The sequence below is a fragment of the Ochotona princeps genome, chromosome 23 (genome assembly GCF_030435755.1).
Source record: "Ochotona princeps isolate mOchPri1 chromosome 23, mOchPri1.hap1, whole genome shotgun sequence".
NCBI classification, from domain to species: Eukaryota; Metazoa; Chordata; class Mammalia; order Lagomorpha; family Ochotonidae; genus Ochotona; species Ochotona princeps.
Window position 1 is genome coordinate 9,707,564 of NC_080854.1, and position 25,482 is coordinate 9,733,045.

The 25,482-nt window shown below is 41.8% G+C and overlaps 1 protein-coding gene across 4 annotated transcripts in view; it reads left to right on the forward strand.

Annotated features, from left to right (window-relative positions):
* PDE4D (phosphodiesterase 4D) overlaps positions 1–25,482 on the forward strand; it is a 691,343-nt gene that overhangs the window by 486,148 nt on the left and 179,713 nt on the right. For all 4 annotated transcript variants that reach the window (XM_004583718.3, XM_004583722.3, XM_004583720.4 and 1 more), the window contains exons 3-5: positions 9,446–9,482; positions 16,621–16,694; positions 21,957–22,006. In XM_004583718.3, the coding sequence (XP_004583775.1) occupies positions 9,446–9,482; positions 16,621–16,694; positions 21,957–22,006 (161 nt within the window). The remainder of the gene's footprint in view (positions 1–9,445; positions 9,483–16,620; positions 16,695–21,956; positions 22,007–25,482) is intronic.

Below are 25,482 nucleotides of genomic sequence, written 5' to 3' on the forward strand. Positions count from 1 at the left end.
CTGGGGATGCCCCAACCCCTCCCTGTACCCTCCCCCCATGGTGGATTGCTCCACCCCATTGCTGTATTACATTTTTGTGGGTTTTTTTATTACATTGCATTATGTGTCATGGTTTTATAGGCCCTGTGATTTCCTCCCCCACCACCATAGTGTATTCCTCCACCTTGTTGCATTACTTAGCCTTAAATTTTTTGTTTACCGAATGTATGTTCTCTATAGGGTTTTCCAAGGAATTATATAGAGAATAAATGACAACAATAGTAATAAGTATAGTGGTGCGTTTTCCCCCACAGTTCCTTTTTGATTCCTTATCTGGCACATAGAAGGCAGAGGGGCCAATATCCCATATAAGTTCCAGTTTGGGACCCAGTTGCTCCACTTCTAATCCAGCTCCCTACGAATGTGCCAGGAACAACCAGTGGAAGATGGCCCACATGGTTGGGCTGCTGCCACTCGAGCAGGAACCTGGCTGGAGATTCAGACTCCTGGCTTCAGTGTTGCCCACACCCAACTGCTCCTGGCATTTCAGAGTGAACCAATAGACAAAGGACTCTCTCTTTCTCTCTCTGTGTCCGTCTATATCCTTAACTCTGCCTTTCAAAGAAGTAAGTCTTTTTTAAAACAAAAAAGAAATATGGAAGGCGGAAAATCAAAATGACTATATGAAAAGAATGGAAGCCCATAAAATTTTCTTATGGCTGTAAAGATACACACTACATATATGTAATATACATGCGTAGGTATTTATGTGTCAATGTTTATTTATGAAAGTACTTTATACGTAAAGTCTCCATGTGTTTTTCCCTCTAAGAAACATATTCATGAACTTGTATACTACCCTCACGGGTGTGTTTCTATTTATGGAAATGTTAATTTAGCTCTCAACCAGAGCTATTACACCAGAAGCTATTTTGTTTACAGTTGCCAAACACAAACACCACTAGGTAGCCTGAAACTTGTTTTGTTTTGTAATGTATTTTGTAAGCCATTTGTTGCTAGTTCTGATATTTTTATATTGTGTTTTTGCATTTATGTGTGTCTTCTGTTTATTGTCTTTATGATTTTATCTTCATGAGATGAGAATTTGCCAAAGAATAGTCATTGTTTTTCTTTTAAGTGTTATTTTTTGTTTTTGAAAGGCAGTTACCGAGTGAGAGAGGTCTTCCATCAGCCACATGACCACAACAGCCAGAGCTGAACCAGTCCAAGCTACAAGCCAGGAGCTTCTTCTGGGTCTCCCATGTGGGCACAGGGACCCAACACTTGGGTCATTCTCTGCTGCTCTCCCTGGCACGTTAACAGGGAACTGGATCAGGAGTAGAGTAGCTGCAACTCGAACACATGCCCATTTGGGATGCTGAGGCCACAGAGAGCAACATTATCACAGCGGCACTGTTGTCAATGTTCCTTTGGCATTAATAAGTACATTGTAGATGTAGGATTGCAGGGTTTCAGAGCAGAGCCGAGGGCCCTGTGCAGTAGGCTAGGGGCTAAATCCTTGCCTAGCATGCACCAGGATCACATAAGGGTGCTGGTTCATATCTTAGCTGCTCCACTCCCCACCCGGCTCCCTGCTTGTGAACTGGGAAAGCAGTTGAGGACGGCCCAAAGCCTTGGGACCCTGCTCCCACATGGGAGACCCAGAACTTCCTGGCTCCTGGCTTTGGATCGGCTCAGCTCTGGCTATTGTGGCCACTTGGGGAGTGAACCAGCGGATGGAAAATCTTCCTGTCTGTAAATCTGACTTTCCAATAAAAATAATAAAAATGAATCTTTAAAAGAAAAACGGCAAAGCCCTCAAAGTAGTGTCACTTGGATTAGAATCTGGCTTCTGTACTCATTCATAGGCTGATTTTGTTTTCTCCCAGGATTCACTTGTTCTCATTCACAAATTGAATAAGTGACACACCATCACTGTGACTTGTTTGCTTCTTGCTTACTTAATTGTTTGATAAATGTCAGTTATTATAGGTGAAAACAGTTGCAATTATTTGTAATGATTACTGTTTATGGTTCTGTTGCATCTTCTATGCTAAGGTTTTTAAAAGAATTAGATTAAAGTCATTTCTAACAAATAAAAAAAAGATAATACATTTCAAAGGTCCTCAACAATGAAGCCAAAAAGATGTCAGAACCTTTTACTAAGCATTAGTGAAAGAAATTGCAAGACAAATTACTGTTCAAATTTATAAAAAGTTACAGTGAGGGTCAAAGAAGAGGGAAAAATACATTCAATTGGCTGTTCCTTCGTAAAGTTATGAACGTAAACGGCCAGGTGAGCATTCTTTTATCTGTCAGGGTAGAATAGTAGTAGCTTCTTTGTTAAAACGGAGGAAAGGGCGGTAATTTAGTTTCTTCCTTTCATGCTAGTATGGAATGTAATTGCCACTGCACACTTCAACCGTAGGCAAACATTTTGACATGATGCCTGATAACTATATTGAGCATTATGAAAAAAAAAAAAAAGTGGCTCTGAATAGACCAGCATGATTGTACACAGGTGTTGCTGGGTGTTTGCTATTGAAAACGTCTTATCTTATTTGGAAGCATTCTGATTCCTGATTCCATACTAGACAGTTTCAATTTACTTCATATTATCTTTTGAATCCCTCAACAAAAAAACGTGCTGGAAAGTCTTACCGCAGTGCAAATTTGGGTCCTGGTGGTTTTAATGGAAGTGTTGGAGTTAAAAAGATTACTTTAGAGTATTTTGCTGTAGCTTCAAACAGGAGAATCACTTCCACTCATGTCTGAGATTGGCATTATTTCGCTAGCAGTTTCATTTCCTAGGATTTTGCAAATAAAGACAAGCAATGGTTCAGCGGCTAAACCCTTGCCTTCCAAGTGCCAGGAATCCATATGTGTGCCGGTTCCTGCTCCAGCTGCTCCACTTCCATTCCAGCTCCCTGTTTGTGGCCTGGAAAAGCATTCTAGAACAGCCCAATACTTGGGGACCCTGCACATGCATGAGAGACCTAGAAGAAGCTCCTGGCTCCTGGCTTTGGACCAGCTCAGCTCTAGTCCATGTGGCTAGTCAGACAGTGAAACAGTGTACAGAAGTTCTTTATCCTTTTTTCTGTAAATCTGATCTGTCTTTTCAATAAAAATAATAAATAAATCTTTTTAAAAAGTAGAGCTAATTTCAGATTAAAACCCCAAGTATACAGAGAACGCATATCCTTGGGCAAATCTAACACCAATGTAAAACAGATTTCATGGGATTTCTGTTTTATTATAAACCAGTTAATCATAAATTTAGAGTCCCCCTTAAGAAGTAATTTTCTATGGTTCATTTGTATTCATAAATGTGACATAGTTAATTAGTCAAGTGATTTTGGTGGGAGGAAACAAACAATGTCTTTTAATGACATTCATGAGAAAATGTAAGTTGGTTATGCAAATGTTCTTGGGAACCAAATTTTTGACATCATTTTATTGTCTGAAACTATAATTTCATGATTTTAACTTAAATCATGAAACTTAATTTCATGATTTTAAGTGGGAGCCACTTAAAATATTTTTAATCTTTTCATTTCTTTTAAAAAGAGAAAGAGACAAAGAAATATTTCATCTGCTGGTTCACTCCTCAAGTGACCTTAAACAACCAGGGCTGGACCTGTGACCAGGAGCTTCTTCTAGGTCTTCTATGTGAGTACAGGACCCAAGCACATGGGCCATCATTCCAGTGTTTTCCCAAGCCATTAGCAGAGAACTGGATTGGAAATGTGGCCACTACAACTTGAACCAACACCCATATGGGATCCTGGCAGTGTAGGCTGAAGCTTAATTCACTACACCAAAACACTAGCACCAATATAAAATACTGAACATCCCCCGTAATATCCATTGCCTATCCTACTTAAATATTTAGCTTTGCTTAGCATGCTTGCTTTAGTAAATAGCATTTAACAGAATAAACAAATGAATGACATTAACTGAATCTGCATATCTCATACAATCATTTGAACTTTTTTACTTGAAAGTCAGTGCTTCCATACACTTGAACTGATATCTACTTGAAAATGTTATATAGCTAACTGAACATAGCCTGAAATCATCAAATTGTTTAAAAGAATAAAAGCATGTGAAATTTTTCATGATTCAATAATATTTAATGCTAGAAGTATAAATCAAATATACTGAGTCTAATTTTATAAGAAATCATCATTCTATGAAACTCATATGTAATTTTTAGGTGCTCACATATACCCAGAAGGAAAATATTATGAAGAACTATTCTTGGATGGTTCTATTTTCTTCCAAGTCTTCCTTCCTTCCATTTGCTTGCTTGTTTGCTTTCATTTTAAAAGACTGAGTTACAGAGGGAGGGAGGGAGAGAAAGAGAGATCTATCCATTGGTTCAGTCCTCGAATGGCTGCAAAGGCCGGTACAAAGCAAGGAGCCCGGAGCTTATTCAGGGTCTCCCAAATGGGTACAGCAGCCCAAGTGCTTAGGTAATCCTTAGGCGTTTTAGAAAGGAGTGTCTTTGTAGATTCATAGCAGGAGTTAGTAAAACACATAAGGTCAAAAAGTTTGTAAAAGACTGAATTTGTCAAGTAACCCTCTGGTTGATGATTCAAAGTCACAGCATAGGTTTGGGCACACGTTTCTCTGTTGTTTTTTGTACCTAAATAGTGTATGGATCCTGAACATTGTGTGAAAGGGTTTGGCTGTGGATTGCTGTCTGACCATTTCTTCCCTGTGTTTCTTGCTTTTTATTACAGAAAACTAAAGTAGTAGTCAAGTATGTGTTGCTATATCACAATGACTGCATTGTCATTGGAACTCAAAGCTCAGTGAATCCCTGTTGAGTTGGTATTCCTGCCTCTGGTGATACTGGGTTGGAAGAATGGAGAGGCAGAATTCCAGGGAGCTAAGAGGGTGACTTTGAGTCAACCACCCAAACCTAGTAAGTTACCAGTGCAGGTGACTGAGCTTGTGATAATTCACACCTTATGACACTCAAGATTGTGTGACCCTGATTACCACAGTGACCTGCAATGGCACATTCTCTCTGCACTGCACTTGTGCCCTGCTGTGAGTGTCACCTGGATAACACTCCACATTACCCCTAAACAGACATACATATATACATACACACATATACGCATACAGTGTCAAGAGCAAGTTTTTCTTCAAGTAAGCCCCAGCCCTCAGTCTCTCTCAACCTATGCCCAACAAATCTAATTCCAATTGACTTAATTAAAATATGTAGTCACTATGTTTCTTGTTTTTATTGAAATGACTGTATTATCTATTTAATCCCCAAATTGGTGCCACACCAGAATACAATTTCAGGTCCGCACATAGTATGACAGGTACAACTGTGAATCCAGCCACTCAGCCAAGTTCCAGGAAATTCTAACAGTGTACTCTGGTCTCAGGAAACCTCAATTTAATGTCTGTTGCCAAAATCCCTCTTCACCCATTGCCTAAATTACTTCTAATAATTTCTCACTGGGGAAGAAGCTTAACTTCTGAATCACTTTATAGGTTGTTTCTTTTTTTTAATATATGGAATTATGTAATTCATTAAAATCCCATATGCTGTAAACCAAGTATTATATAAAAACAGAATGCAGCTTCTAGTGATCCTAACTATAGGGTCTGTTTTCTAAAATGACTGATAGGAAATTATAGGACACCATTAAAAGATATTTCATACTGTATTTACTTTTGTCTAGCCACAAATTAGAATACAGTTTGTCTTCACCCTTGTCGTTGGGATAATATGTCTGCAAAGAGCTGTTTTTATTATTGAATTGAAGACTTGGCCGAGGATTTTAACATTGCATATTAGGTGCATTTTAAGATAATGGAAACATTACATATTTTTTAAAAGAAATGGCCTCCTGCCAGGGACGTGTGTCACTGAAATGCTATTACTAAAACAAAAGAGTCTGGAGAATTTTAGCAGAAACAATTTTTCTAGACAGTTGAAAAGACTGGCCCATCACCTATGCTAAAATTAAAGTTTCTTTATGTTTCAGCAGAGAAAAAGACTGTAAGGCTATTTAAAGTGTATATATGCTAAAATGCAGGAAAAATGAAGTGTGCTTAATAATGGTATAATCCTATTGAATTTTGAGTGACCCAAATCTAAATATAATTAATGTGGGGGGAAAATTAGGGGACTTGTCTCCATGAATTCATTTCAGATGGATGAGGTGTCTTTATCAAGATGGCTTAAATCTTTAGAAAGCAAACTTTGAGCAATTATAAAGAAGAAAATGCCGTTCTTTAAGAAAATGTCTAATTTTTATAGAAGTGTAAGGTTGGCTCTCTGCATTGCCTCTAGTCTATTTGGAAATACGGGATATTCAGCTTGGCCATGTGTTGGGTCAGGTTAATAGCCAATTGTATTGCCAAGTTGAGTAGACATATGTGGTATGTCTTTCTCCTCGCTTAATCTGCCGCCCATCACTGAAGAATGATTTTGAACTAATCTTTTTTATCTGAGGAGCTGTAGAAGTATCTTGAATGTGATACGCTGTGTATAAACATAGTGGAATTCTCTTTGGCTTTGAAGTGTAACCAAGTAGGAATTCACCACACACAGTACACAGTTTACTGACCGGTACACAAGTTCGACGCACAGTTGGCCTGAAGATGCCTGTGTGTATAGAAAGTTGTCAGATGGTAACGTGCTGCCCCCTGCGTTCTGTAATCATGGCTTTTAAGTAGCATCTGCATCTCTCCATTGTTTTGATGAAACCTAGGTTGCTATTTCAAAATGCACATGCAAGAGAAAATATTAGTTCTAAATTTTGCCTGGATTTAGCATCCAGTTAGCATCATTCTGCAATGTGCCGTCTGGCTTTTCCTATAGATGCCTGAGGTAACTGCTGTACTCCTTCACCAGCCTGCTTGCTGGAGCCTGCTTTGCTTAAGTTCTTCTGTAGGGATCAGCCAGAGACACAGGAGGAGCCCGTCATAAGAAGCGCCGCGCGACATCCAGCCATGTGACTTTGCCCAACTCGAGCTTCAGTTCTTTTGTCTGCATCATATTAATTAGAACCTCGTTTCAACAGTTGTTGATGGTGTATATAAAATGTGGCTTATTTGATGACATTCGCCTTACTTTGTAAATGTTTAACATGTTCGTTTTATATTGATTCATTTATATGATTTTCCATGACGTGATGTTTAGGTATGGGGCTTCTCCTCTCTACCTCGCCTTCCTGCATGCCCTTCCCTCCCTCCCACGTTCCCCCCACATTATTCCAACACTGTAGTCCTTCAGCAACAGTCACAAGGCCAACATTCTGCCATGCAAGTGTGTCATGGCATCGCAGGTATAGGCAATGCTGCAAAGTCTAGATATTGTCCTCTTCCCTTTGTCTGCATGAGCACTGATTTAGTTCAGGTCTTCTCTAGAGTACCCCTACCCCTGCCTCTGTCTACCCCCTTTAAAAATCCCATTCCTCTGGAGGTTGTCACAATGGCTCCAGGGGCCCTCTTAACAAAATATTCATTTTCTGACTCTTTACGGTCTCCTGATTGTATTAGAAAGCTAAATCGTTGAGACATAAAAAATATGTGCAACTAATCCCTGCTGATAGCAGAATGCTTATTGAACATTTACTGTGTGCTAAGCACTTTTCTAGGCTCTTCACAGTATTAACTTACTTCATCCCCAACTACAATGCGTATATCTTACTATCTTTGTTTCCCTCTGCCTTGAAGAGACCGAGGGAGAGATTTACAGTGTACCCACCTTCCCATACCTGGCATGTGGCCGAGCTGCAACCCCAGCTCACCTCTTGCTGAAGAGTGAAGCCTCGTCCTATCTCATTTTGTACCGAGGCTCTATGGTCTTCTGCCCACTGGCCAGCAGCCACTGTCCTTGCACTGCCTGGCTTGTGTGGCGTTCTCTAGAAGCTCTGAGCCATTTCCCAGAGCTCCTTCTCTGCATCTTTTCTTTCTCACTGAGGGAGTTTCTCAGCCTCCATGGCTTCCCATCCACTCTTGCTACCTACAGCATCACGGCCTCCATACTTCATGAATCAGGCCTGCTTCCTCCACAGGCCATTTCTCTAGAAAGAAACCTTTTGATTCTAGCCTCAGGCAGACCTGTTTTGATTGATCACTCTATTTTTTCTTAGCTTAGAGATCCTAGGGTTTCCCTGAATCTCAGCTCCCTCCTACAAGTGCTGGCTTTCCAGAGTCTGGGACTCTATGCTGATCTCTATGAAGAATAAGCACCGATACATGTGATTCTATATCTAGAATTAACGAGTGCACAGATGCACCTGCTTCCTCAAAGACTGTGTGTGTGTGTGGTATGTGTGTTGTGTGTGTGTAATATGTGTGTTGTGTGTGGTATGTGTGTTGTGTGTGCATGGTGTGTGTGTAACCTTTGTCTGCTTTCTTTTTCCATGTTTTTTTCCCAACATCTTTACCTGATTTGATGGTGACCTTAGCTACTGCCCAGCGATTGCTCATGAGCCACTTGCTGATGCTTTCCCCTAGGCTGCCGGTGCTCCTGTGTATTTCATGAGTGCTGCTTTAGGTCACTCAGGCTCCTGTGGTTCCAACAATCTAGTAGTACTCTTCTCAGTTACAGTCATGTCCAGGAAGTGCGAGATGTAGAATCACTACATTCAATTTTGATTGAAGAGCTTTGGCCAGCAAGGTCAGGAAAAAGACCATAAAGAATCTGGGAATACTTCTCTCAAATTATTCATGTTATAAAGATATGCCACAGAAGAGTCCTCGGATGTAGTGGCTCACTGTCCTCCAAGCTGAAGGTTGCGCCATCTCACCCACCTTTCCCTGCCCTTCCAAGACAAGTCCAGCTGACACCTTGCTCCTTGCTCCTGTGGGATACGGGAGGCACGATATAGCTGAGGTTGCCACGGCAGCAGCACACATGAGCGGACATTCTGCTGTAGCTACAGTGGCCTGCACGTCAGTCAGTTGAGAAGGCTCACTGGGTTTTTATTAGCATATGATGCAGTCCCATATCATCTCCAGTTCTTGGCAAGTCCAAGACTTAAACACGATGATGTGGAACACTCATTACTTATCACTCTCAAATGTGGCATGGCCCAGGGTTCTCTCACCAAAGCAGCTGTGGTGACTAGTTCCTTCCACAGCCCACACCTCAACTAAGATCTACAAGAAGGGCCAGACATGAAAGATGGGTCCCACTTCCGGAACTCTTCTCTACCATGTATTGCCTCTCCTCTATGCTTCTTAAAAAGCAACTGTGACCTCAGTCAATGATCTAGAAATCTCACACTTTACCCAAGGAGCTGGACAATGGTTAACATCCCGCGAGATAAATGTTCAATCCGCTGCCTGGGAAGAGCATGTGTTGAAGAATAAGGATGGAATTCCTGTAATTCTGGGAATTGATGGAAGTGGGACGTAGTGTCTGATTGCTTAAGATGCTTGTAATGTCCTCGGTGACTTCTAACTTGGGATTTGATTTGTTTTTCAGACATGGAGATGACTTGATTGTGACTCCATTTGCTCAGGTAAGCATAGCTTAGTGAATGGGCTGCCTTCTCACGAGTCTGGGACTTTAACTTGGGAGATTAGTTGTGCTTCTTAAGTTTAAATCAAATACAACTTCCGTGATTCCGTCAAGTGATGCAAAGAGAATGGCAGAGCCCGTGACTTGGGCCACACTGGTCTGGTTTATATAAAATGCATTGACCCAAAGAGTGTCTGCTTTGAAGAAAAAGTCACGTAAGGGAAATGATACTTAAATGGGTCCATATCTTCTTAACCACCGTGAACATGAGAAGCAGAACAGTATAATGTGGGTTAATTTGCTCTTGGTGTAATTAGGTTATGATCAGTGATTGAAATACAGTAATCCAATTCATCCTGATATCTCATTGACCCCGTGTGTGTGTGTGTGTGTGTGTGTGTGTGTAATATCTGTATATGATGTACTCAAGTATTTAGCTGAATAAAATGATGATAGTTATTCCTTGTAAGCATACAAATTATGAAAATAATTTAGGCCTACGATGTAGAGGCAAGAAGGTGATAAAATCACCTGAAGTATTTGCAATAGATAGCAAAGGGTAATGACTCAGTGTTCTTGATATGCAGCCAGAACACTAAGCCCTTGCTTGACATTAGATTCCCCAATGGTTCTTACCCAAATGCCCTGGCTGCCCCCTACTCCATTAAATCAATAAAGTGTGTGTGGGGGGGGAGCTGTTGCATGCAAGCACGTGTGTGTTTTCAAGGCCTGTGTATCGTTCCAAGGTGCCAGAAAAGTAGATGACTCCCAGTGTAAATAACCAGGGCCAGAATGGGAGAAAACTGACTGATCTGGGGTCATTAAAAAGGCTGCACACCAGTACTAATATATCAAAATATAAGAAATCATAAGGAATTATACAAAATAAGATCCTCAAGGTTGTGAGTTACACAGCTAACACACCTTAGGCAACTCATTTAACTTCCCTCGGCCTCTTTTTGTCCAATCACTAAAGCTGGGGACAGTCAGGCCCCCGAAGACTGCCGCCCCCCCTTGGTAACTGATCACTTGAACGGGTCACTGAGCTTTGTCCGTGACCACTCCACCAAGACTGGTCCCATTGGATTCTGAAGAGGTTTCAATAATATCAGGCCCATTAAATGCTCATCCTACTTTCTGAGAAGTATGACAGTCAATAAATTTAGCAGTCAATTAATTGTGCAGAGATGGGATTGCTATTTCATCTTGAAAATTTTCTCCTAGATCTTACTTTTTTAAAAAAATGAAGAAAGCCACTATTGGGATTATGCATTTCACTTATTAAAAATTCCCTGACATTTTTCATTGCTGACATTTCAGACAAACTTATTTAACCTACAAGTAACATAATATCTATTGAAATTTTTTAAATTGTTACTCTAAATTAAAATTGAGTATAGCCACCACTACTGTCAGATATTCAGTATGCTTTTATGCTTAGAGTTTTGCTGTGTGTGGTGAGTTCTTCCTGGTGCTGTATTTCTATGTCCGAAAACTCATACTCCAATATTTTGTGATTAAAAAAAGCATCAAACTATAAATTATTTATTGATTAATATTGATAATGTGTAGTTTTTTTTTAATCTAAGAGGCAAAAGCCAGATAAAATCAGACAGTGGTATAGGAAGCCACCATCAAAGGTACAATCATGTGAAATTGATTGATGTGGGAGCTGTCCTGGCCTCAAGCTACAATCTCCACATACCAGTGTAAGAAAAGATACAGAGGAAACCAGTGTGAGGCTCCATTTCCTTCTGTCCCTCCCTCGGCTGTGTGGTGTTCCTCTAATCTCCAAAAATCCAAAAGAATTTCAACCTATTAAAACAGAAAATACACACACACACATATATAGATACAATATTAGTAGTAAGGCTTTCAATAAATCAGTGCACATTAAATTCCCTTGAGTGTGGCAGTTGGAGTATAAGCCAACTGTGACGTACAGTACATCTCATATCTGTGAATGACCCTGCAGTGTATCGAGCAGCTTGGCTGATGATTAGCCAAGCTTGTGATTCACTAAGTGACTCATAGCACCTCGTAGAAAAGCGGTCACTGACCTGGTGGCCTGTTAGATTTTAAGTGGTTTCTTCTCAGTGGGCACCAATGGCCCTTTACAAGGATGAAAGATGTAGAAAGTTCTGTTAGATTTTTAAAAAGAGAGAAATGCTAAATGCAGGACGCTTTTGTCATTGATAGAACATCCATGGGGGAAGCAGGAAGTCACAGTTCGAATCAATAGTTTATCTATAACTTCTCTTAAGTCTTCCCGGGCTCAGCTAGCATATGTTGCTACCCAAACCACTAACTCCTTCAGGCCTATAAGAAATGAATCGATCCCTCGCAATGTAATGTTAAGCTGTTTGGGTCTGTTGAAGTCATACCTGCTGTAAACTGTAAATGCCTTTGCCTACGACCAGAAAGCAAACGATTTCCAAGTGATGACTCGAGGAAATGCTCAAGGCCACGGGCTTCATGTTCTTTCCCAGGGAGATTTGAAATCTGGAATTTCTCCTTAGATTCTGGCGAAAAAAAAAAGCTACATAGTTGTCAAAGTAAGATCTTTTTGAATACAACAATTTTTTGAAAGATTTATTTATTTTTATTGGAAAGGCAGATTTTCAGAGAGGAGAGACAGAGAGAAAAGTCTTCCATCTGCTGGCTTATTCTCCAGACGTGCACAACGCCCATTGCTGAGTAGATCTGAAGCCAGGAGCCAGGAGCTTCTTCTCAGTCTCCCACATGGGTGCTGGGTCCAAGGCTTTGGGCCATTCTCTTACTTTCCAAGGACACAAACAGGGAGGTAGAAGGGAAGTGGAACAGCCAGGACATAAACAGGTCTTCAGATGGAATCCTGGCATTTGGGGGTGGAGGTTTAGCCAGTTGAGCCATTGCCTCATGCCCTACCAATGACATTTTACCCTACAAAATTTACATTCCTGTACTGTTTTCCATGATTCGTGAACATATCCCCTACTGTCTAAAGTCCTCAAATTCTCCCTAGACCGTGTCACCTTCTTGCTCTTCCTACAGCCCTTTTCATTAGACCTGAGGCAGCACCAAAACTGGAACACAGTAGGAGTTCCTCTGATGTAAAGAAAACAAACTGTTAAGGGCTCAGTGCAATGTCTGCTAGGAAGGCAGTCAAGGACGGCCCAAAACCTTGGAACCCTGCACCCGCATGGGAGACTCAGAAGAAGCTCCTGGCTCCTGGCTTCAGATCAGCTCAGTTCTGGCCTTTGCAACCAATTGGGAGTGAGCCAGCAGATGGAGGATCTTTCTTTCTGTGAATCTACCTTTCCAATAAAAGTACATAGATCTTTAAGAAAAAAAATGCTAACTTGCATGAAACATTAGGAACTCAAACAATGATATGCAAATACTCTACTCTGTTGGGTGGGGCTGAAAACCAAAGCAGGTGGATAAACGTTGATGGCTTGGTCTCTCGTGTGCTATCCCAGTGTCTGTAGCCCTGCAAGGGTGAAAACTTCTTGCAGGTGTTGAACCTCTTTTTCTACCTCCTCCTTTGCACGCTTTGCTCGTGGTCCCTTTGGTTTCCAGAAAAGTGACATGTTTATACACACACACACACACATATATATATACATATATATAAATATTTTTTTCCTACACTTCAATTCTATTTGGTGCTGAATTTCTGGGTGGAGTATTTCCTCCTCCCCGCCCCGAGAAAGCTGAGCAGTTTGAGAAGCCCACCCCCTCCCCACTGGCCTTACTCCACACCACTCACCACCTCTGCCTCTCTGGAGTGCAGTATCCAGTTGGCGTGTGGTTTTCAGGCATCCAGGCACGAGACACAACACTGGGGGGGTGTAGGAAACCCCTCCTGCTGCCCTGCGCCAAGAATTCCCATAATGTACGGTTTGCTTGCCCTGTGAAACTCTCGGTTGACTTCAGTTCCCATCTACAGGTTAGGCAAGAATGAAAGAAATGCAATTTTGGACGACAGAGAAGACAGGAAAGACCCAGACCTTATCCTGGACCCATGGCACGAGCCCCCCAGGAGACCAAGGCCATAGACCACCCTTGAACGAGGTAGAATGAGGGCAGGGATGAATTCAGCCTTGGCTCTCACCAAGACACAGCCCCTGGGATACTCTGCCAACATGTATCATACACTAAGCTGTGATTTGTGGGCTCAGCCCAGCCGCCAAGCTTGTGAAGTCTACCAGGCCACCTCTGTCAGACCCTGAAAGACGAAAGTCACCTCATCTCAGCTGCTTCTGTTCTTTAGCTTTTCTTTAGCCTTCATTAATAACAGATCATCAGGAACCTATTCCAGGGAGCAAAGTTCTTTTTAGGTTAAACCTCGTGAATTGTCACCATTCAGCCTTTCTGACGTGTTTAAGAACAAGTTTGTATGCTGTAACCAAAACATAACTTGGAAAGGTTTCCACTTCAATTAAAGTGACTGTTTTTTTGATCTGGAAAATAATCCTAATGAGTCTCCAGAAACACCCCACTCCCATCCCCAAGTGAAATCAAGGCCACCCGGCCATTCCTCTGGGCTCTGGTGCAATTCATGGTCTGTGTTTTGCTGCCATCTAGTGGCACAAAATGTATGTAGCATGAAACTCACCCTTCATGTTACTGGATTGTTCAACTGTTTAATGAAGCGGACATTTTTTTGCAATTTTCAGTAAATCCTATGAGTTAATAAATGTATAAATACCCAAGAAATTATGACAGTAGTGTGTGTAAATAAAGTTCACAGGAAACACATAGTATAAAACAAATCTATGCATGGATTTCAAAATCCTTTGTGTGAAAAATAAACGCACCATTTGCTTCCTATTTCTCCATAAATGCTATAAAGCTCTCTTGTAGTCTGTCTCCACAGGCTAATCTGTGAGCCATCTGTGTCCAGAATGTCTAGGACACCACTGGTATTTCTTCATTGGGGTATATAAACAACTTTTTCTCATCATTCCCGGTGTATGTGTGACGCCGGCTGATTTTACCGAAGGGGCAACAGAGAAAGAAACTACCTTCATTTTCTAACCGCATTGAGCGAGCAGAGAAACCCCAGGGACCCTTTCTTTAGCAAACATTAACGGATGAAGAAAATTATGGCATCAGGAAAGCTCTCACGACCGCTCTGAAATGGCATCTTTTCACAGCCTGAAAGCTGCCTAAGCGGCAGGGGGCAAGACCCACTTGAGACCCTGGGGGACTTTATGATAGTTTTTTCTAGTTAAATTCTGAACTACATGAAAATCCAAAGTCTTAAAAAAATGCATTATCATTTAAATGAGAAGCACGCCCCCCCCCAAAAAAAAAACCAGTCTAATTTAATATCTTATTGTAACAGAGGCAAGAACTCTCTTTGGAAATATGACCTCATGTTTCCTTTCAAATGAGCATAGAACAGGAATTACCTGCTAGGCCATGCCGTAAAGTGAATGACCGTGTGTCAATGAAAATCTCAGAATTCGTGACATTAAATGTTGTGATATAAAAAAGCCCATAGATTTTCACTAGAAAGCCTGGAGTATTCAGAATGCCGTGTTTGTATGTTTAATCTCCACTTCTGAAGACATAAATCAAGCCTGCACTAATAAATGACACTGGCTCATTTATCCAGTTTCTTTCGGCATCATTCAAGATTTGATGCCTCATGAAAGACCTCGCCGTCTGATGTCAGCACTTGGCTGTGTGGGTACTCGGTCACAGACAGCGTGACCTTTGGAGCTGGGAGTTGTTTACGTGGGATAATGAGCCAGGGTTTTCCAGTGACTGAATTCAGCAGGCCCTGACTCCTTAGGAAACACCAATTAACTCCTTCAGGGAAAATGGGGGAGGTCACCTCCCAGGACGTCAACAACTCCTCCGCAGGGACCTCCTTGAATAGAAGTTACTTAGAGTTGTTTTAAAAAAATAAATAAATGAAAATATCAGACATCTTTGACTACAAAAAAAATTGCTTAATTTTCAGCTGGGTTAATGCCAAATGGAAAAAGAAAATCTGAAACTGGTTCTGGGATCCCTGGAGCAATTAGAAGTCTCTAACACATCATGCAGATCGTGTAGTAGCAGGGACAGACACTACACACATTCCCACGTGATGCCAGATCACAAAACAAGTGCAATATTACCACTGTTGACTGATACTCAATGAGAGCTTTCTATCTGGTCCCTAAGCTGTCACTGTATACAACCCTCACCACAAGCTCATGGGTAGGTACCAGGACTCCCATTTGACACAGGGGGAGATGATATAGCTTGTTCAAGTTCACACCCTGAGTATAAAATGGAGTCAGGGGTCTGGGTTAGGGCATCTGAAATCTGTTCTCAGCTCAACTGAACTTTTCATCCAGAAAAATTGTTATTCTGTCTGAGACGAGGACCCACTGCAGCGTTCATAGAAACAGAATTTCGTGAATCATGACAAACCACCTGTGGGTTTGAAAACTCCTTGTACCTAAATAGTGCCCAGCAAAGCATAGGTTGCATCATTGAATTCCATTTTTCCACCAACTTTCTGAAGTTCCCTCCTGCGGGCTCCATCCTGAAGAATTCGCACACTCCAGGAGGATGTGGGAGGGTAGCAGAAAGTGGTCTGTTAGAACATTTGTCACCCAGCCTCACTTCTTACTCTGTACCCATTTAGAGTTCCATGGTGCAAATAACCTTAAGAAGTTGCGGGGTGGGGGGGAAGCCTGTGTACCAACCGCAGGCACATGCAGCAAAGGGGAAGAAGTGATTGGAAATTTACTTAGCTTGCAGGCATAAAATGATGGGATTTTTAGTAAAGTTGTAAAGAGAGTTTGGGAGTAATTTGGTTCTATTTGTATCCCTAAAGTCATTGGAATTTCATTTAGCTGCATTTCAAATATGCATGAAAGGCAGCGATGCTGTGTGTGTTGCCTCAGATACGATCTTGGGGGCTAAGCAATCAAAGAACAATATAGAAACTGCTGCTACAGTAGCCGTCGTCGTGGGCACGGAGGAGCCCTCTGCTTGGTCCTCTCTGGACTTCAGATGTCATGCTTAGCTGCTCACCAGTGATGCAGACCACAAAGTGACAAGCAGCCTCAACTTTTCTCTTAACAGATCGTTTTAAAATGCGCTCAAATGATGCTAGTCCTAGAAGCTTGAAGAACTCTTTCTTGTTCTAGGTCTTGGCCAGCCTACGAACTGTGCGAAACAACTTTGCTGCATTAACGAATTTGCAGGACCGAGCCCCTAGCAAGTAAGTGATGGTCGTCTTTCCTCCTCCTTGCTGAGTTTGAAGTCAGTGTTCTCTCTTTTGGAATGCAACACACACAGACTTCCCTTCCCTGAGTCTTGCCTTGCTGCCTAACTACGCAGGCGAAGTCATAGGAGGCCCTGTCCGTCTTCTATAAATACTTGGTGGTGAAGCTTCCCAGGTCAGAAATGAAGCAAGGTGACAAATAAATACGATGATCCTATCTGGCAGAAATTTCCTGGCAGGATGGTTCTTGTGCCCAGCTCCGTACACGTAGGGTCACTTTATACTTTTGGCTTAGTTTATGAATTCCCCAGAGAAAACAGCCTCATGAGCCTTAAAGTTACCCTAGAGTCATTCTCTTCTTTCTAAGACAACAATGAGTTAAAGAAACACCCTATCAATGGAGACCTCTGAATGGTTCTGCTGTGGCTGACTCTCAGATCAGCAGCATTCATGGAACAATTAATAAAACAATGATTCATGTGATAATGGCTGAAATATTTGAGACAGGGAAAACTGAGATGGAAAATAATTACAGTTTAGGGATCCTGATAAAGGCCAAAATTCTAAAACAAGAAAATTGATTTTTCAAGATCGAAAGGACAACTGATTATTTCCGAGTTATATGTTCAGTATTTTTTAAAAAGTATGATTAGTAAAAAAAAAAGTAGTATTAAAATATTAACTCAGAATGTTCCAGAAAAATGGAAGCACTTAAATCTACATTAAGAAAACAGTGGCTGGGCCCGGCGGCATGGCCTAGCGGCTAAAGTCCTCGCCTTGAAAGCCCCGGGATCCCATATGGGCGCCGGTTCTAATCCCGGCAGCTCCACTTCCCATCCAGCTCCCTGCTTGTGGCCTGGGAAAGCAGTTGAGGACGGCCCAGTGCATTGGGACACTGCACCCATGTGGGAGACCTGGAAGAGGTTCCAGGTTCCCAGTTTCGGATCGGCGCGCATCGGTCCGTTGCGGCTCACTTGGGGAGTGAATCATCGGATGGAAGATCTTCCTCTCTGTCTCTCCTCCTCTCTGTATATCTGGCTGTAATAAAATGAATAAATCTTTAAAAAAAAAAAAAGAAAACAGTGGCTACAACCTTATTTGGAACTAAAACATGTTTAAGTGTATAAAATTATATGGTACTTCTTAATTATATGGTTAATGAACATGCCACATATTCCATCGTATAATAGAGTTGACCTCCAACATTCATATTTTTCATGATTAAGGAAAGGTAATTCTGTGGCAGAAAATTATTCTTTAAAAGCCAATATAAAGTTCACGATGTAAATAATTGGAGAAGGACCCAAACGCTTCAGCTGAGTATCATGTTTCCAGTTGATAAATTTTTGTTGCCTGGGCTCTTTGCTTCGTCTTCCTCCTCCTCTCCTCATTTCCAGGAACAACTCATTCATTGTCAAGTTTACACACACGATGTAATTCCTTTGGGGGCATTACCCTGACACTCCCCAACAGAGGCACACCCACCAGCCTCCAGGTGGCCCCACTGCCTTCCCATTTCCTAGGTGAGAAGCTGTCCCTCTGTGCTCCTGTTGCCCATGTGCGTGTGGAGACAATGCTTGGTGGCCTCAGCTCCTGGTGGAGGTGGGCTGTGTTTGGCATTCTTTTATTCCTGGTACCCAGCATAATGTAGAGTGATGTTTTAAAGTGTGATGTGGTCAGTTGGCACGTGGGACTCGGGACTATGCCTGGCGGGAGCTCTCCATTGCCAGTCATGTTTTCTACACAGCATGGCCATCCTGCTGACCTCATGGCCCCTTGGGTCTTTGGGGATTTGGTAGCTGAGAGGCACCAACTCCACACCTTTGGAAAGCCTCAGCTCAGCCAGGATGAATTGTCACACCCAAATGTTTGACTTTCACATTTCCTCCAAGAAAACAAGGTTTGTCTTCTAAGGCGAAACAGGAAATGAATTCCCTTTGAGCTTCCTTTAGCTCTGGTCCCCTGGGGTAGACGGATGTGAACGTCTCAGAATGCCACACACACTGTGTCTCCACAAAGATGATCTGAGGTGGGGTGGTGGATGGACTTCCCAAGAAGCCGTTGAACTTATCTGGACAATAAGATGCTGGACTCTATGCTTGGTATGATTGCAATGAAAGAATCTCAACTGAACTTGAACTGTGGCAATGCAGCAAGGTGGAGGAATCCCCCTTGGGGGGAGGGTTTGGGGAGTAGTGGGGGGAATCCCAGTACCTATAAAACAGTGTCACATAACGCAATGTAATAAAAAAAAAAGATGATCTGAAATCCATCTGGGGAAAGATAGGTGTTTTCAGCTGATCTACAGGGGTAGATGACTCAAGTGCAAAGGGACAGCTAGAGAAAGACAGGAATTCACAGCCACCATCTGAATTCCTGACCTGCCGTGACCACTGTACAATGCCAAGGGTGGCAGCCCAACAAACCATCTCATCTGGTGAACCCTAAGTGAAGGCCAATGAGGCAACGTTTTAGGTCAGTGCAGATCTGTGCCTCCTTTCCTGACTCAAACTGAATCGGCTTCCTTGGGAATCAGAAGAGTGGGATTCGGTGTCTACCACTAAGCTGGCTTCTGTTCCGGGTTAATGAAGAGCCCCGAATCCGGCTCCCCACAGGTTGACCCCGGAGGAATTAGAGCTTACCCTGCTGTGTGCATTCCCAGGGCTGCAAGAGCTTTCCAGGCCCACGTTTTGGGTTTGTGGAGGGCACATTTGCTGCCTTGCACAATCTGCATACTTATTTGCTAAAGGCAAGAAATCCAGGCCGAATGCGCTCAAAGCCCAGCCTCTAAGTATGTACAGTGACACATTGCTGACGTCTGTTTGGTCCACACCTAGATTTTTCTTGATCCAGCCTAGTGTTTGTTGAATGATGTATCAATCTAACCACAGATCAAGAGATGAATATTTTCTGCCTTCTGTTACTTGTTTCACATTTCCATGTGCCAGATGTAACACTGATGTTAACAGGAAGTAGTAAAAGGCAGCCATCTTTTGGTTTTCCAAAGTTATACACTAGTGTAAAAATATTCACTTCGATAACTTTCCTAGACAACACCAGTTCCTTACCGCCCAAGGACTAAAAAGCCACCAATCTATAAATGACTGCAATAATAAACTCTTGGCACAAAGATAACTGCTAGTATATAGACCAAAGCTAGAAGACCAGCATTTTTCTTTGTTTCTCTTTTTTCAGATTCATTTATCGGAAAGGTAGGTTTAGAGAGAGAGGACAGACAGATCTATATGCTGGTCCACTCCCCAAATAGCCTCAACAGATGGAGCTGGGCCAGTGCAGAGCCAGGAGCCTGGAGCTTCTTCCATGTCTTCCACATGGGTGCAGGAGACAAAGAGCTCCACTCAGTCTCCACTGCTTTCCCAGGCACATTGGCAGGAAGCTGGATCAGAGACAGAGCAGCCAGAACTCCGACCAGAGCCCATTATGGAGAATTAGCCAGCATGCCAGTCCCAAGTGCAGCATTTTAAAACAATGCCCAGTGGTGACAAGGGCAGTTCAGACACATGCATCTCATCTCAGGGTTGGTTGCATGCCTTGGCTGCTGACTCCAGCTTCCTAAGGGAATGGCTTAAGTACTTGTCTGTATAGCATTCCCAGCTCCCAAATCAGCTGCAATCCCACCTCCGCCCAACCCTTAAACAGCCCGGCCACTTGAGAAGTGCACCATTGGATGGGAGCACATCCCTCAAATAAATAAATGATAACAAATAATATGATAAATGATAAATAATGAAAATGATAAAGACTAATCCTTTTGTTTCATGAAACAATAAATTCCTATTTCTCTCTTGGGCTTTGTAAGAAAAAAATAATCCCACAATTCGGAAGTAAATTTGAGTGCATGTTCAAGGAAAAAAAATTAACATTTCAAATTGATGTCAATTAAAGTATGAGCAGTGAAGTAGAGCCAGCCAGAAGCTGAGTGGAACCAGCAAGAATTTATAGCCTACCTGATGGCTGCCTGCCAAGATCTTCCAGTCCTGCTGAGAGTCACCACGTCACCCCGGGGATCGGAGGTGCACCTGTCTACCATTGTGTGACACACCCCAGAAACATGCTGCTCCGGTCCAAATCTCAGCTTTCTTCCCTTCAGCTTGTTGTTCAACTCCCCCAAGCTTTATTGTCCATGGTGGTACAAATGAGAACCCCAGCTTTGTAAGGGCACTTGGCGCAGTGCCTCTCACAGTCAGTGCTTGCTTTTATATTGGCCACTAGAAATTCAAACCACCAAAACACTCAGCTATTTTAACGATGTCCTTACATGTGTCTGTTATTAAAGTACTTTTTGAAAAGATTGCATCAATTGTAAGAGTTACCAATGATAAATAACTAGGTGGCAGAAAATTCCATACATTGGTATTCTGTTCAACATGATTTATAAAATGCTAATGGAATCCTAGATACATTGTTTTGGGCTCTGCCGGAAACACAAATTAATCACACAGCATTTCTTTTTCCTTTTTCCTCAAAGCATTTATAACCTGAAAACTTAGTGAAGCATATGAGATAGTATCTGTTGAAATGCCTTTGGTTTGTGGTATTTTTCTGCAATTTCACGTGCCTGAAGTTCAGGGAAAGCCTTGTTAGGGCCACTGTGGGTCCTAGTTCCAGATCTTCCCCAGGGACATGGTGTAGAGTGACATGGCACCCTCATAGCACCATGGATCAGTATCTAGTGCCCTTGTGTGTAAGTTCTAAATACTCAAACTTTCCCAACAAAGGTATAGGAGATGTTTCTCCATGTAAGAAAATAGGGGAATTTTAAACAGTTTCCATGGTCGCAAGAATATTTATCAGGAATCATTCACTGCTGATATTGTATAGGTGTTCATGAGGATTTATACCCAAAATATAAGTTTCATAACACTGAGCTAGGAAAACCAATTTAGATTGATTAATTTTTCTAATTCAGAAAGTCTGTTTGTTGTGTAAATCCAGGCTTAATTAAGTAGAGTCAATCAATAAGAATTGTCTCCTCTATGCTGTCCCTGTGATGTTTATATCGACTATACCATATTTGCTCCCAAGCCTATCATTGTAAGATTTACCAGTTTTCTTCTTTGATATGTGTGGTCTAAGCACCATGCACAGGTGCCCAGGGACCTTACTGGACAGCCTGAGAGAACCTTCGTTTGCATGTCGCAATGATCCTTTAAATTGCAATAGTGTATCAGAGATGTCTCAGGAAATCAACTCTGCAATCAGCAATGCTCACTCCCTGCATTTTTCTCTCTTTCCCAGAAGATCACCCATGTGCAACCAACCATCCATCAACAAAGCCACCATAACAGGTAAGGAGGATCTGCAAGCTGAATCTTCTTGTGTTTAGAAAGAGGCCGTATCTCCAAAGGGTCAGCAAACTGATGTTGTACTGTTGTATTACAAAATTTTTAAGAAATGGTTTTTTTCTTCTTCTCTATGTTATCATAGCAACACTTCCAAGTTGTTTACTGATGTTGTTCCTTGGCAAATTTCGACTGACGTTTCAATTTTCTTAAGCCTGCAACTTTGTGCTGTACTTAGGTTAGCGATGCTGCAGTTCTCTATATTTTCAGAGATACTATTAGCTTCGAAATGGTAAGCATTTTGGTTCCATGGTCGGTTGTTGGCACGCTCTTAGTATGCGGCAGCTTAGTTTAATGAAAATAAAATCGTAAAGGGGTTCTTGGTGAATTAGCATTCCAATCATGTATTGGCTGTTGTTCTGTTCAAGTAGTTCTTTTTCTAGCTAAGAACAAATTCAGTTTGGAAGGGAGGGGGAGTGGTTATATAATGCAAAAAGTGCACTGAGATCAAACGCAAATAATCCACAGATATGGGCGAAACAAAAGTGGAGGACCAGTCTGAGGGAAGGAAAGGACATAAAAATAGAATTATTGCAATTCCTATTAGTCTGTTCTAGATGTGAGGATTGACCTTGGCTGAACCAAACACAGAATGAATGATCTCATTTTGCTGAACCTGAAACCAAAATCAACCAATTTCATCATTACATGAAACCCAACTTGTTCATTAAAATAAATGCTTGGAAAAGAAACTTAGATTTTTCTCAAATTACTACCAGAAAAAAAATTTAATATATTCTCCAAACTAAACCAATACTTTATTTGGCTCAAATGTTTTCTGCAGGAGCTCACCCATAACAGAGGGGTTCCTCCTTTAGTTATTTGGGAATAAACTTGGCTTTATCATGGAGAGTCAGATAGTCATATTTAGCACATCAGATTGATTCTTCTTCAGATTCATGTATTTAGTTGAAAGTCGTAGTTACAGAGACAGGAAGAAAGCAAGCATGAACGTTTCCATCTGCTGGCTTACTCCCCAGATGGCCGCAACAGCCTGTGCTGGGCCAGGATGAAGCCAGGAGCTTCATTCACGTCTCCCGAATGGATGGCAAGGCCCCAGACACTTGAATCGTGTTCTGCTGCTTTTCCTGGGCCATTAGCAGGGAGTGTGATTGGAAGCAGAACGGTAGGGAAGGAATCCCATAGGGCAATGACAATGCGGCAGGGGGAGGCTTTCCTTGATATACCACAGCACTGGGCCCAAATGGGTCCTTTGTCTAAATCCAGGATCCTTCTTTTAATTGTCTGTCTGTTTTATATAAATATATATACACATATACATATGTATGTATTTTTGTGCGTAATGTTAACAGAATTGATCAGGGTAGGAAAGATCCAGGGTTAGGGAAAAGTGGATGTGATCATTGCTTCCAAATTTTCTATTTCCTCCTGTTTCTGGAGAAAGGGGAAGGAAAAAAGAGAAGCCACACCCAGCCTCCCCACCACCCCAGTACTCAGGAATGGGGAACAGCCACCCAATATCAACCCAGGATCCCGATGTGGGGCACTCTCTGAGGGTTCCGCCCAGAGGGTTTGGATAGTTCTGAAATGCATTCAATTTCACAGATCAGGATCCTTCTTAACACTCCTGTACAATAAAGTCAGCCATTAGAATAAGGTGTCCTTCAGACTCCTTAATGCCGATGTTTTAGAGACTGTGAAAGTGTTGAAGGATGTTCATTTCTGAGTAATAGTCGTAGTGTTGGATTATTTGTACATGGACATGAAAATTAGAAAACATCTCAACTCTGGACATGTCTTTGAAGTTAGATTTTGTTTTGTTTTTTTATTCTGTCCACTGATTATCCTAGAGGCGTAAGGCTAGACTGCCCTTCGATAAAGGACTTCTGGCTTTTGAGTTTGGAAAATGAAAGGTCTTACTATATCCAAGTAAAAACTCGCACGATTGCCTGCTCTTGCCTGTAGGGGGAGATACATGCTACAGTGAATGCTAAATTCATGCAGAGAAAAATGTGGCGTGTCACCAGATCGCTCAGATCGGGAGCATCTAAAATGGAGTTTAGTCCGTCAGTAAGTAGAGGGTTAAAGAGTAAACCGTCCAAATATGAACAATCTCACATGTTTATTCTTTGTTGTGAAATCTAAGGCAGAAGAAAGATGCTTCGCTGGAACAAAAAAGTAGTGCATCTGAGAGACATGTGTAATGGGGTGGGCACTCGGCAGAGCCATCGCTTGGGAGACGCATGTCCACTGTTAGAGTGCCTGAGCTTGAGGCCTGGGTGCATGCTCACCATCGCAGCTTGATTAGTACCCTGGAGGCAGCGGGGGAGGAGTAGTTGTGCCCCTAACATCCCTGTGGGAGACTGAGATGGAGTTCCCGGCTCCTGCTTTGGCATTGCCCAGCCTTGATTGGTACAGCCAGTTGGGGAGTGAATCAGTGCATGTGAGATTTCGATGTCTGCTTCTCTGGTTTTCAGATACAATAACTGAGAGAGAAAACAAGCTTAAGAGCTTGAAGCAAAAGCCACCTAAAGAAGGCAGAGGGCTGGCTCTGAGTCAGAGAGGCCCTGAGGACACCCTGTGAGGTCTGTGCATAAGAACGGTGGGCCAACCCTTCCGGGGAAGCCCCACCTCCCTCCAGTAGCTGCACAATGACTTACTCCTTCCTCTGACAGAAGCGCAGATAGCGGCAACACTGTAATAATTCCAGGGAATGCATGTTCCATAACCTTTGCTAGGATGTGATTGGAAAATGCTGATGATGCATTATGCTTAATAGCTTTACTGAAACATTTGTAAGGATTGTGTTATGTTTTATTTAGAGGGTTTTTTAAAAACTTATTTTATGTGTATACTTAATACATCGAATGACTGCCAAATATTCTACAATTTAAAATTAAAGATGGTTACTTTTGCAGAAATCCCCATATGAAAAAGGCTGAGAGATACTGAAAGATTTATTTAAATAGGAAGAGGATGGCAATTAGTTAAACTTGTGTTGCTTATAGAACAATCAAAGTCTGGGTTTTTTTTTCATTATAAATTTCTCAGTTTTGTCTTGTTATTTTTTTTTTTACCTATCAGTGTGAAAAAGTCCCATCCTGACAGTGATCTTTTGAAGAAAAATTGACAGAAGTTACACCCAGGTTTTCTAAACAGTAAAAAGCGATGCGTTCTGCTTATGGGGAAAAATCTCTGTTACCTAAATGTCTGATTTGGATACCACTTGAATTGAAATAATGAAATATTTATTTAGTCAATACAACAAAAAAATTGAGTCCAATGCCAAAGTGAAAAGCCTTCCTTTTACAGTGTAATTTTGGCCAATTTAATTAAATTCTCCAAGCTTTCATTGATTCATCCTTAGTTGGTGCTTGGCACAATGCTTGGTACCTAGAAGGTATTCACCAAAAGTTAGTTATCATTATTGCTATAATCTTGTCGTTATAATCCATTTGTCA